This window comes from Artemia sp. Qi Xiang Cuo, chromosome 14, assembly GCF_049724085.1.
Source record: "Artemia sp. Qi Xiang Cuo chromosome 14, ASM4972408v1, whole genome shotgun sequence".
In the NCBI taxonomy this organism is placed as follows: Eukaryota; Metazoa; Arthropoda; class Branchiopoda; order Anostraca; family Artemiidae; genus Artemia; species Artemia sp. Qi Xiang Cuo.
Window position 1 is genome coordinate 57457708 of NC_142807.1, and position 14982 is coordinate 57472689.

The 14982-nt window shown below is 34.0% G+C and overlaps 1 protein-coding gene across 1 annotated transcript in view; it reads left to right on the plus strand.

Moving 5' to 3' along the window:
- Positions 1-6983: 6983 nt before the first annotated feature.
- Positions 6984-14982, plus strand: part of LOC148944687 (FAS-associated factor 1-like) — an 83534-nt gene continuing 75535 nt past the window's right edge. Inside the window, exon 1 of the mRNA XM_089100215.1 lies at positions 6984-7122. Coding sequence (XP_088956341.1) covers positions 7078-7122 — 45 coding nt within the window. The 5' untranslated portion in view covers positions 6984-7077. The remainder of the gene's footprint in view (positions 7123-14982) is intronic.

Consider the following 14982-nt stretch of genomic DNA (forward strand, 5'->3'; position numbering starts at 1 on the left):
GTTATTGGTTACCCAAATAAAACCTTCCCCTTTGTCATAAGATATAATCTGTTCCTCGCATAACAGATTTTCGGGTATTTCAGACGGTGTCGCAAACCATATTTCTGATTTGCTAATTATTGGCTCGATCATTTGTGATATTTGGATTTTTTGCATCGTTTTGGGAGGGACTTTTGTTTTCCTTATCGCAAATCCGTAATATTTCTCTTCATTTTCATTGTTTATTAGATTCATGCTGGCGCTATGCTGCGCCATTGCGGTATCTTGTGGCGTCACGTTGGGTTTTATTATGTTCTTCCATAATTCCGCTATTTTCTTAATTTCATTTGATTTGTACTGTCGCATATCTCCTATTTTTATTTTCGCCGATTCAATGTTGTTAATATTTAAATTTACTTCATTTCTGCGATATCTCTCGGGATAATTGAACAAATTCCCAATTAAGCCCTGCCTTTGCGAGACATGGGGTTCAAAATACTTCGAAATTATACCACTAGAAATTTTGTTTACTCTTATGTTATCTTCGTAACCTCTGTTACGATTTCTTAAGGTAGAAATTTTTTCCCCCACCTTAGCTGGGTATACCAGCTTCTCATTGGCTACGTCTAATAGTATTCTATTAGACCTTAGAAAATTTGCCCCTATAATAGCTTCATATGGGAGATTATCACATATAATAAAATTTGTCATGAAGGTTCTGTTGTCTCTTTTTACGTTTAGGCAAATTGACCCTTTTGCATTTAATTTATGGCCTGTAACACTTGTTAAATTGGGATTATTAGGGTTGTTTTGTCGCCTAATGTGCAGAGGCAACGTATTAAATACGCAAGAGTTTATGATATTTACAGTAGCTCCACTGTCAACTAAGGCCGTAAAGTAAACGTTTTCTACACAAAAATCATTAAATATAGGTAACTTGTTAATAATATCACTACAAGAAGGCACTAGTATTGTTTTGGACCTATTAATCCCTGGCACCTCGGGGTCCAACTTATGTTTCTGAGGTGCCTGAAACGTTTCCCTGAGGCTTTATTTCATTTGTTGGTGCCTGTAATAGATATTTAGACGTATTAGGCTCCGTAGGCATATTTAAATGATTTACGTCTGCCTGTCTTCGCCATGTATTATTATGGTAACGTGGATGTCTCGTGTCAGTGCCGTTTGCTGGCGCTGACTGCCAGTGCTGTTGGCTTGTAAAATTTTCATTTCTCATCGGCAAATTTTCATTATTTTTATATTGCATTCTCGCATTATATTGGCCTTGGCGAGTATTTGGGTTTTCAGACCGGTAATTAATTTGCCTGTTGGGGAAAAGGGTTATACAAATGTGGTTGGTACGCATTATAAGGTACTGATTGGTGCAATCCCCCCTGGCTATAGCTTATTGCACGACTGGTGTTAATATTTGTTCTTCTGAACACATGGTTACCGTAATTTTGCGTATTACCGACAGCGTTTCTTGGTATGGGATTGGTGACGTAGTGGCACTCTCTTGCTATGTGGCCAACACGATTGCAATTATGGCACTTTATTATTTTGGGGTTAATGGGCTGAAAACGTACTGTTTTCTGCCTAGTAGGTTCTGGCTTTTTATTTCTTTTTGCTACTGGGGAATCATCCCTTGGAAGGAAATTGGGGGTTGTCTTATTGCCCTTGAAAATTCGGTTCGCGTTTGAGTTGCCTAGGCTGTTTATTTTTGCATTACTATGATTTGCAACCATTTTATCAACTTCAATTAGTCGTTCTACCTCTTGGACTGCAAGATCCAACGTCTGAATATTCTTGGATATTACTACTCTATACAGTTTTGGGGGTAGCCCTTGCAAAAAGGTATTTAGTATGACTTTTTCATACAGTTGCCCAGAACCACTTACGTATTTTGCTTCTACAGAAATGCGTATATTATCCAGATATTCCCTTATATTTTGTGAAAAATCAAAGTTCACTGCTCCATGTTTTAATTTATTTATTGAACTGGTTTCTATAAATCTCTCTTTGAATGCTTTTAATAAGTCATCAACCGTATTTATTGGCAAGTTGGCGTTATTTCCTATGGTATGCTCGACCTGTTTTAGAAAGGTTAAGACCTGGCCTCTTAATCGTAGAAGCAGCATGTCTTTTAACGCTCCAACGTCTGTTTTTGTTAATTGTACAAACTGGGTCAATTGGATATTGAATTCGTCAATATCTGACTGAACACGTTATTCCGGGATATTTTTTGCAATATATATATTTGTTGCGACTAAATTTTGAAATAATAGTAATTCATTTAGATCGTCCATATTTGGGTTTTTTGCGTTTATATAAACTTAAAAATTTAATTAAACAATTTTTGGGTAGGTTATTATATCCTATTAGATATAAGGGGTTTACTATCGTAGCCTAGCGGTTATAGGCCTAATCAATTTTCTTATATGTCTGTATCTTTCCAAAAATTAAATTTGAATTACAAAGTTTAAATAGCCTAACTAGTTCGCAGTTTTCCTCCAATATCCTACACGCGCCATTTGTTATGTAAAGTTTTTGGTAGTAATTAAGGATTATTAAACTATAAGTTTTGACGTCTCAGAGCTTTGTTTCCACGGCACAATTAGATCTGACTTCAAGAGATACGAATTCTTATAGGCTAGCAGGGGTTAGAAACTCTTTCTAAGCTGTGGCGATGACAACTTTTGGTGCTTGTAGGAATGAAAAAGCGTGGCCTCTTCTTCTTGGACTATCTGGAGATCAGATTCCTTTGGGAGCATTTACCTTGGAGACTGGCGAACTAATTACCTATTATCGGACTAGACTCAGACATATAAGAGAAACAAACACATATAAAAAGACAATAGATTTATTGAACTTACATGCTTAGTTGTACAACAATGGGTCACTTCAATGACAATAATGGTGACCGAGATTATTTGCGGTACTAATCGTTTTTAAGTCTGAATTCATATTCAAATTAAAAAACACATTTACCCCACTCCCAACCGCAGTTCTTTCGTCCTGCGCCCTAGGGACTGCCTGCCATTGGCTCACGTGCCCCAAGGACGCGAATCCTCGTCCAATAATCTCTTTAAGATTTTTCAGATGATTCAGGAGTTCACACAGTTTTTTGCCTTTTAAACTTCCTTAGAAATGTTATGCATTGCATTTTTTTTGCTACAATTATATTAGCGAAATTCGAACGACTAGCGCCGTCGTCTGACTGAAGCTAGAAATGCAATTTCTCTTTTTGCTGATTAAGGACTTTTCATTTTTGTGACTAGATTTAGCTTAATTATAAGAAATCGGAATTATCTTTAGAAAGGAACTTTATTTTGGTATTTCAAATACATCAAATCTTACTCATTGTCCATTTTCTACGAAAACCGTATTACGTGTCGTCTATGATTCGGTGGAACTCAAGGTACTGATAAAGGTCTTGTTGATAATATTATCATATACTTCTCCTAAACATGACAGAGAACTGATTGAAAGATAAAAACCTAAATGAGTAATGTCACAATTGTACTCAGTGACAAACACTAAATGTGTAGCTGTACATGATTTCTAACATTGTGCAGCTAAAAATTCACGTTGACACTGAGACTAGAGATGACCAACTAGTTAATGTAACCGCAGGGTTGTGATAAAATTGTAGTGTTCATTAGGCTCTTAAGCTTCGTTAACATCCAAATGATAGATCCTTCTAACAAAATTTATACGGGATATGTTTACACCTCTTATTTGTTTGTAGGTTACTTGTTTATAATTAACGGAGAGACTCATGCATCTAAAATTTTATAGAACTTTTCAATTTTTTGTTCAATAAAATCAACTTTTACGGTCCAGACGGCATAATCATCTGTTCAACCAGAAGTACTCTACGGGAGCACGGTTAATAGGAGATGAAGGATTCGTTCAATATCTTCGACCATGTCTGGGAAGGGGCCCTGTTATTTTGACTTCAAACTTGAGTGTGTAATCAGTTCTAGCTTGTCATGGGGATTTAACGGATTCATTCTGAGCTAAAATGGAAAAAAAATCATGTTCAAATTTATATTAATTTTTGGGGTTAGTTTTGAAGTGAGCATTTAATATTGGTGTTGCAGAGTGATAGACCTTTTTTTATTGCAGGATAATATTTCCTGTATAGCATAAAACAAATTACGTGCTTATACATACCAGCCAAGAAGTCAAAACACGGAGAAGGCATCATGAAATATTCCGGGTTCTTTTTTATGTATGCAGGTGAGTTCATCAGATCTGTTTTTACTGAGTAAAAAGTATGATTCTTTAATACTTTTCCCTTAATTTATATTTTTTATGTGTTATTCTTTTATATGATTCAATTTTCTTCGTTGTTTATATGGCGTTTGATGGGTATATTTGTACAAAAAAACAAAAAAATAGAAAAATTTACATTTAAAATCTAATAAACGGTTAGGCTAAAATTAATTTTGAAATTCCAAAATCTCACCCCTACTCTACTAAATATTAGGAGGAATTTGCTTTTTCAGGGAATATTCTAATTCATAAATATATAGACTCCTCCCTCCGGGTTGATTTTTTTAGATCCCACCCTCCTAATCAGTTTTTGACAGGTGCTCTGATTTAAGTATATGTTAAAATTTAATGTAAAAAAAGCGGCTCTGAAGTAAGAAACAGTACTTTCTTTCTCATATTTACCAAAGCCATGGACCGAACAGTTCTTTGCAACAAGCATGTGTATCCATGTCATCAAAATTTCTCCTCTTCAATGTTGCTGAAACAAATTTTGGGGCAACACTGATATTTTCATGTAAATTTAGGAAGCTAGGTGAACATGATCGTTGTGACTTGAACATCTAAATATTGGGGAAAAGGATCATGATGTGTTTGGTGATGGGAAGGAGAAGAACAATAATATTTGGAGTTCATCAGCAACACTATTTTACACTATATTATCCAATTAAAGATCTTACTTATTTGCTGATAATTCTTTACGATATCGGATAATTAATAATAAATCTTTTATTCACTTCTGGCCAAGCGTCGTTGTGAGGCAAGTTAATTTTAATTTAATTTTACTAAACGACCCCTGATCACTCCTGAGTGTGCGGAGACTCCTACCTGTCACTATTACACCCTATTTTCTAACACATCTTTTGGTTTCACTTATGACATGTGTCGGTACGTTCAATTTTTTTCTTATATTTGGAGTTCGTGGGACACCCATCAGGGGTTTAAATCTCCGGAATATTTTTTGCCAAGTTTTATGCAATTCACTTTAAAATCATTAACGTTAACGTTCTTGCCATCGTGAAAAAATTTTTCTGTGTTAATGAGAAACACAGGATTTGTGCTAAAATCTTAAAGTCTTTTGAACGGTCATTGATTTCTACAATAATTCCATCATGACTGCAACCTATAGCTCTTTTAAGCCGGTCTATTGGATTGAGTCCTCTTGAACGAAGTGATCTAATGTCAGTACACACATAACAATGATGCATGTTTTTCAGAATGTCAGTAAGTCACTCATATGTCCATCTCCATTTGTGCTAACATAAGTGATCGCTATATTAACTTATCGTGATTACATATGAAAATTTTAAATTTCATAATAGATTATATTTGTGATATACAATGATGACAAAAAATTATACTGTACAAAAAGGTAGGATCATAAGAAAATTGAAGTTGTATATTATGATTATTAATAATAATTTTTAATTTAAGGACATGATTAGTTAAGAATTGATTGAAGAAGATTTATAAAATTTAGACGTTGATTTTGTATTACTGTGATGGCAGAAGTTGTTAACACAAAAAGTTATTGTTATTAGTATATACTTTTAGATTTTTTAAGTCCATAAATAGTTGTTATTTTAAATACAAATAAACTAATGACTAAGCTTCAGGAAAACTAATAGATCGATAGTTATTCACCAAAGGTTATTGGTTGTAGGATTCTTTCAGCGTTAATTATTATTAATTGCTACTGTTTGAGTTAGTCGTAATGTCATAAACTCAATGTTAGTATTTAAATTTGGCTGAAGCTCATTCTACCGCTAATAGGAACATGTTTCGTGCATCAGTCAGCAGATTGTGATTCCAGCTGATGTGACTCATGATTATTCTAAGCTCTAAGATATGAAATAAAGTTGAGGGGTAATTAAACCTTTGGATAATTTTACCCACTTCTTTCCTCCAAAGTTTGAACCACTATATACCTAGCAGTGGATCAGTTGACCTCTTGGAATAGCAATGGTTAATTACGGTTCGGTCTGAAAGAGTTAGAAGAATGCAACCTTTTTAAACTTTGATCCCATTTAGGAACCAAAGAAATTAGGGCTGGGCACATGCAGCTCATTTCGGGAACTGATTTTAAAATCAGCGCCGATTTTAAAGGAAATCGGCGTCGATTTGAGCTTAAAAAATTTTCTAGTTTTCGGTACCGTTTTATAACATCAGCGCTGATTTTCATCATTCTCCCAAAAAATAGAGATAAAAAGAAATAGTCAGCCAGAGGTATCTGTGGTGAAAGACCCCACTACTGAGAAAATATAAACAGCGCACACATTATTTGCACTAAAGTCGTGCGTAAATTTATATTTTATCAAAAAGTGGGATTTATTTACTTAATTTAGGTCGTGTGTCATTTTTGAGCCTTAAGCTGGCTTTTTAAGGAGAATATTTTACCAAATCATGCATATAGACCAGCAGGTCAAAAGAGGAAATTCACTTTTTATGTTTAATGGTTGTTTTATAATGAATTTATCAATTAATTTTCTGCGTAATGTCAACTTATAATGGATATTATCCTGATTTTTTTTCGTGACAGTTTTGGTTCTATTCTCCAGCCACATCTTAGTCCCACCTGTTGATAGAATAAGCTAAATTTTATGAATATAGTTTTTTTTTTATTTCAACATAAAATATTTGTTTTAGAAACGGAAAATTAAGAGGCTAAGAAATTAGTTTGGCAATGACAAGGATGTGGGCTAGTTAGATGGCAGCATATCAGGCTTTAGAAAGTAACTATTAAAGAAGAAATAATCCATTTTGTGGTTAAAGTGCAATTATTCAACTCTTTACTGGTTAGGATAGGCTAGTATTAAAGTTTTTAATATGGATGAGGAATCGTCAAGAGAAGAAATTCTTGCTAATTTTCAGGTAAGAGTTCCGTTGAAATTTTATTTGAGGGGCTTTTGTCTGTCTTGGAAGGTAGTTAGGCCAGACAGCCTTGTTTAAATCCCAGGAATAGATATAGAGCCTAAGTGATTGATAAGTTCTTGTTGAGGGGCCTCTTGCTGTCTTTGAAAGTTGTTGACTTAGATGGATGAAACTTCAGGACCTTGTAAGGTATTATACCAGACCTAGACTGTCTCTGTCCTTTCCTTAGGCCTATGTCAGTTGCTTAGATGGTTGCATATAAACAGGCAGGGGCAAATCTCAGTCAATATATACAAAATCATATTATTGAGTTAGGACTAAAGTGAATACACCATTCGATGCCTTTTTTTTATGCTGATTACAAATATAATAAGCATTTCTATCGGAAATGAATTTCAGCCCCCCCCCCCTATATAGGCTATACCTAACCCAACCTAACCTAACACAACCCTGAATTGGCCTGTATAGGGGGGGGGGCTGAAACTCATTTCTGATAGAAATGCTTATTATATTCATAATCAGCATAAAAAAGCCATTGAATGGTGTATTCACTTTTGTCCTAACTCAATAATATGATTTTGTAGAACTTTACCCATAACTAAAGTCATACAGATGACTTTTTATATCTTACACTATTATAGAGCAAACATGAATAAAGTAATGCAGATGACATTTTATACCTTGTACTATTATATAGCAAACATGAGCAAGTCCTACAGATAACTTGGTATTTTTATGTTAAATGCACTCTTTTATATATAGCCTATCAAACTGGAGATACAACAGAAAATCCATTTTGTATAGGTTAATTCAAGACACTGTTAAGCTGTAATTAATGCTTAGTGTGGTTTCCAATGTGTTGACAATATTTAAACTGTTGTTTTTGGGGGTTTAGGGGGAGAAAAAGGTACCTAGGTTAGGTTACATATTTAATATATGCTATGCTTTACAAATGACTTTTTATACCTTGTATGTTTGTAATTATATATTTCTATTTCTAGAGAAATGATGGAGAATGATATAAAGTCTTCTGTATGACTTTTTAAACATCAAATTATTGTTAAGAAGTACAAATAAAGTTATACAAAGGACATTTTGGTTTTCTTATTTCATATATGATCAACTAAAATGTCATACAGAAAAAATTATATTACCCCACTGATACATAGAGAAAACAACAAAAAGTCATTTGTAAGAAGTTATTCATGTTTGCTCTATACTAATATGAGGTATAAAAAGTCATCTGTAAGACTTTATTTATGTTGCTCTAATAATAGCAGGAGGTATAAAAAGTCATCTATATGACTTTGTTCATAATGCTTTATAGTAGAATGATATATTAAAAAGTTAACTGTATGACTTTATTTATGTTTGCTCTATACTAGCAGGAGACATAAAAAGTCATCTGTATGACTTTATTCATAATGCTTTATAGTAGAATGACATATTAAAAAGTCATCTGTATGACTTAATTTAGGCTACTCTATAAATGAAATCATGTAGGCCTATGCTTTAAAAAGCCATCTGTATGACTTTTTCTTGTTTTCTCTATGTACTAGCAGGAGGTATAAAAAGTCATCTGTATGAATTTATTGAAGTTTGCTCTATAAAAGAAAAGCATAAAAGTCATATGTAGGACTTCATTCATGTTTGCTCTATAACAGTATGAGGTATAAAAAGCCATCTGTATGACTTTATTTATGTTTGCTCTATAATAGCAGGATCCATAAAAAATCATCTTTATGACTTTATTCATAATGCTTTATAGTAGAATGGTATATTAAAAAGTCATCTGTATGACTTTATTTATGTTTGCTATATAATAGCAGGAGACATAAAAAGTCATCTGTATGACTTTATTCATTATGCTTTATAGTAGAATGATATATTAAAAAGTCATCTGTATGACTTTATTTAGGCTGCTCTATATATGAAATCATGTAGGCCTAGGCTATAAAAAACCATCTGTATGACTTTTTGTTGTTTTCTCTATGTACTAGCAAGAGGTATATAATTTTTTCTGTATGACATTTTAGTGGATAATATATGAAATAAGAAAACCAAAAAGTCTTCTGTATAACTCTATTCATGCTTCTCTATAATAATTTGATGTTTAAAAAGTCATACAGAAGACTTTGTATCATTTTCCATGTTTAAAGGAAACACAATATTGTCTTTTGTTTAACTTTATAGTACTTTCTATATAAAGGTAAATGACAATATTTGTTGCTTAGAGTATAAAGAACTAATGACTTTAATAGTCAAACACCCTTTTTATTGGAGGGGAAGAAGGGTCTCTATCTGGATAATCAAAGGACTTGGGATGTACAACATTTTTTTCTCCACATTATTGGGGGGGGGGGGGCAACTGCCCCCCCCCCCCCCTTGCCACCCCCAAACAATGCCCCTGCAAACAGGTAGCCTACATACTTATATAGGTGAAACTCTGGAGTAGCCTAGGGACTATTGAGAAGGAAAAATGAAAGAAAACAATTCTTATTTCATAATAGCCATAGCAGTAGCTAGCCTAACACATTTGTGTTAAAATTCCACACAGGTAAAATTCTTGACAAGCTACTTTTTGCTATCTTTGAAAGTAGTCGGCAAGGAAATGTAACTTCTAGGTATGAATCTGCAGACTGAAGTATATCTCAGGAAGGTAGACCCATTTTGGGTAGCCTAAATATTTGCAGTTCATATTAGGCTAGGCTATTGATTTACAAATAAAGTAAACATACCACCTAGTAAAATGAAACTTTTGGGGATGGGTCTACAGGCTTAAGTATGTCCTCAGAAGGTATTTTGAAGTACCTTCCTCCACTCCTTCTCCCTCTAGAGGGTTTTGACCTTTGATGACCTTTAAAAATCTGTGTGTTATAAAAGTGAAATCTTGCAAAATAGATCTTCTGCTTAAATGAAGTACAACAAAATTGTTTTCAGCTCCACAACTTTGCTAAGTCCCAATTTATAAGGTTTTAAAGATAGGCCAAGCTACATTTCCTAAATTTTGAAAAAAAACATTAATATGGCTTAAAACTTGGTAAAAATTTAGAATTGGTACTCCTGATAAGGGGACATGTTAAGAAAAAAATTCATACTTTAAAATATGTATAATGATCCTAGTTAACATAATATCCAACAGGAGAACCTTTATCATCAAGTCTTTCCTCTTTTTTCCTTCTTAAAAGTAAAAAATTACAATTTTATCCACCCTAGAAACACAATGCGTAAATCTTTTGGAAATTGCTGCTATAAATTTTTTTATAGATAGTGTTCATCTCGGCCAAGTCTGTGGATTTTGAATTGAATTTAGGTTAGGTTGTATTAATAATTGGTATTTTTGCCACTGCTAATTAAAAAAAAACAGAATTAACACTGACTGGGATGAACACTATCTATTGAACAATTTATTTTGAAATTTATAGCAGCAATTTCAAAAGATTTATGTATTATGTTTCTAGGGTGGAGAAAATTGTAAATTTTTTCTTTTAAGTTGGAAAAAGAAGGAAAAAAGAGGATAGACTTGATGATAAAGGTTCTCCTGTTGGATAATATGTTAACTAGGATAATTATACATATTTTAAAGTAAGAATTGTTTTCTTAACATGTCTCTTTATCAGGAGGACCAATTCTAAATTTATACCAAATGTTGTTTTATCAAAATTTCAATAGGTATAGACCTGTCATGTAGACAAGTTTCAGGACCCACTAGAGAGAGAAGGAGTGGAGGTAGGTACTTCAAAATACCTTTCCAGGACATACTTTTGCCTGTAGACCAGTCCCTGAAAGTTTTATTTTCCTAACCTAACTCCTTTCTAAGATAACCAAAAGTAGCTAAAGCAGAATTTTACCATCATTTTTGTTGCAAATGAATTTTACCCCCACCCATGTATATATCAGTTCAGGGTATATATTTGCACATTAGGGGGGGAGGGGGGGGGTAAAGTTCATTTCTGATGCAAATCAGAGGTAAGTTTAAACTTAACCCCCCCCCCGCCCCCTAATGTGCAAATATATACTCTGAATAGGTATATAGGGGGTGAGGGTGAAATTCATTTGTGACAAAAATGTTATTATATTTGTAAAGAGTATATAAAAAGGCATTAAGTGGTATGTTCACTTTGTTTGTAAGTCAATAATATTCTTCTTCTATTTAACAGCAAGTGGGCTTTTCAGTAGAACTATTTAGCCCTATTCCTTTTGCTTCACTCTGTGGGCTACAGAGCTACTGGCTTGATTGCCTCATATTTATTACATATATTCAGATATCTTTCAGCAGATCTTTCGACTCTAGGAGTTCAAATATAAGATGATAGATGTCTATTTCTATGCTCTGTGTGCAGGTATAGTTGGTTAGGCTCTTGGCTGATAGTGGGATTTTGTGGTGTTTGAAGTATTTTAATAGTTTACAAAGCAAGGTATGTTGTGCAGACATCAGCATATTACATTCAAATAGGCAATGGTCAATTGTTTCATTTTTCATATTACAATGCCTGCAAAGAGGGGACAGGGGAATTGAACCACTTGAATTAGAAATCTTATATGAGAATGCAAGGAAATTTAGTCCATTTGTTCCAGAACGAATTCTATGATAAATTTTAGAAAGATACTTATTGGGAAAGGATAGGATTAATCTTATTAAAATTAATATCTGATAGCCTCCATTGGTAAATATCTCTAATTGGGATTGGTCTCCCACTTGGCTGGTCAGTATTTATAGCATTTTTAGCTATTTCATCAACCTGATGATTACCGCTTATGCCAGAGTGGCTAGGAATGTACTGAAAGTAAGTTTTTATGCCACTTGAAGCAAGATTATCAATAATACTGAGACAATGATAAGTGTCAATGTCCAACTTATATTGAGGATCTGAGGCCAGCAACTCAAGGCTTGATAAGGAGTCGGAATAGATGATAATATTATTCAAATTTTCAATCAAAGTTGGTTTTCCATAAGGTGTTCTATTGCCATGATTATGGCATTTAACTCTGCAGACACTATAGGTACATTATCATACAATCTTTCACCCATTGCAATTTTCAGGAGAGGAAGGAAAGCACCACTTGCTACCTTCTCATTCATTTTGGACCCATCAACAAAGATTTGGAAATGGTTTTTATAAGTAATTGTATTAAGTTCGGGAATTTTTTTGTGGACAAAAGCAATGGGGGTTAAATCTTTAGTCTACTTTGAGAAATCAGTATTTATTATGGGGATTGACCAATTCCATGGAGGGGATTGGGGGAAAGTAGGTGCAATAGACTTTGCGGGTACAGGGAACTTCTTCTGAATATTGGCATACTCATTGTTGTAATACTTTATTGTTGTAATATTCTTCTTCTATTTAACAGCAGGCGGGCTTTTCAGTAACACTATTTAGCCCTTTTCCTTTTGCTTCACTCTGTGGGCTACAGAGCTACTGGCTTGATTGCCTCATAATTATTAGATATATTCAGATATCTTTCAGCAGATCTTTCGACTCTAGGAGTTCAAATATAAGATGATAGATGTCGATTTCTATACTCTGTGTGCAGGTATAGTTGGCTAGGCTCTTGGCTGATAGTGGGATTTTGTGGTGTTTGAAGTATTTTAACAGTTTAGAAAGCAAGGTATGTTGTGCAGACGTCAGCATATTACATTCAAATAGGCAATGGTCAATTGTTTCATTATTCATATTACAATGCCTGCAAAGAGGGGACAGGGGAATTGAACCACTTGAATTAGAAAGCTTATATGATAATGCAAGGAAATTTAGTCCATTTGTTCCAGAACGAATTCTATGATAAATTTTAGAAAGATACTTATTGGGAAAGGGGGAAAGGATAGGATCAATCTTATTAAAATTAATATCTGATAGCCTCCATCGGTAAATATAATTGGGATTGGTCTCCCACTTGGCTGGTCAATATTTATAGCATTTTTTGCTATTTCATCAACCTGATGATTACCATTTATGCCAGAGTGGCTAGGAATGTACTGAAAATAAGTTTTTATGCCACTTGAAGCAAGATTATCAATAATACTGAGACAATGATAAGTGTCAATGCCCAACTTATATTGAGGAGCTGAGGCCAGCAACTCAAGGCTTGATAAAGAGTCGGAATAAATGATAATATTATTCGAATTTTCAATCAAAGGTTGGTTTTGCTTAAGGTGTTCTAATGCCATGATTATGGCATTTAACTCAGCAGACATTATAGATAAATTATTAAATAATCTCTCGCCTATTGCAATTTTCAGGTGAGGAAGGAAAACACCACTTGCAACCTTCTCATTCAATTTTGACCCATCAACAAATATTTGGAAGTGATTTTTATAGGTAATTGTATTAAGTTCCGCAAATTTTTTCTGAACAAAAGCAATGGGGGTTAAATCTTTATTCCATTTTGAAAATTCAGTATTTATTATGGGAAATGACCAATTCCATGGAGGGGATTGGGGGAAAGTAGGTGCAATAGACTTTGCTGGTACAGGGAACTTCTTTTGAATATTGGCATACTCATCTGCAATACCTCTATACATGGCTGGATTTCTTAACCAATTATGTAATGTGTGTGAGAGATTTGATTCAATTTTTGTAATATGTTTTATAAAGAGAAAGATACTTCTGTCAATTATTGTTGTTAATACACTCTCCATAATCAGAAACTTGGTGCTTGTGGGTTTCATAAGACCAAATATGAGAAGTACTATATCATTTTGTGTTGTTTCAATTTTTATCTGGGTCTTTGCACATGCATCATAGACAATGAGCCCATAGTCAATATGGGGTCTTATATGTGATTTATAAAACTGGAGTAAGGTTTTCTCCTTACAACCCCAGGGTGTGGAAAGAAGTATTTTTAGTATATTTGCTTTTCTATAACATTTTTTTTATTGTGTTTGAAATGTGGAGGTGGAAATTGAGTTTTTGGTCAAGCATGAGACTTAGGAAATTAATATTATTATCTTCGGGAATGGTTGTTTTATTTAGAGTTAGTTTTGCATTAACATGGTTTCGCTTCCTGTGAAATTAGATTATTTTTGACTTGGTGGGTGCAATGGGTAAATCTGAATGTTGAGAGAATTTTTCAAACTGGAAAAGTGACTTTTGCAGATTTGACTGTGCTATCTGAAATGTGTTGCCAGATGACCATAGCACCAGATCATCAGCTAATTGTAGATTCGTGTGGGGTAGGTTCATGTCCCAGAGATATAGGGCAAAAAGGAGGCAACTGATGACTGCTCCCTGAGGTAGTCCTTTGGAGATTTTCTTTTTTGGTGAAGAGGCTGAACCAACACAAACAATGAAACTTCGCACTTCTATGAAGGATTTAATAAAAGATACTAGCTTGGGAGGTACTCCAAGGTTTGCAAGTTTATTTAAAAGGATTTGGTGGTTCACATTGTCATATGCCCCTTCAAAATCAAGGAAAGCTGCAACTAGGATATTATTTTTTGAGAAAGATTCATTTATTGCATTTGTTAGCAAAATGAAAGCATCTGTTGAGGAGTGGTGTTTCCTGAATCCAGTTTGAGTGTGTGGGATCATGTTATTTTTCTCAACAAACCAGAGGAGTCTGTGATAAATCATTTTCTCCATTATTTTCCCCATCACAGGTGTAATCATTATGGGCCTATAAGACTCAGGGTTATCTTTTGGTTTATTTTTCTTTAGGATTGGTAGGAGGGACGAACATTTCCATATATTGGGGAACCTAGAGGATGCCCAACCGTGATTATAACAATTTAGCAGTTCTTGTTTGTATGAAGGTGTGAGATTCTTTATCCATGTAGGGTGTATATTGTCATAGCTGCTGCTAGTTTTGGACCTAATATGATGTATTGCATTATTCAAGTCCTGGATTGAAAATGGATTA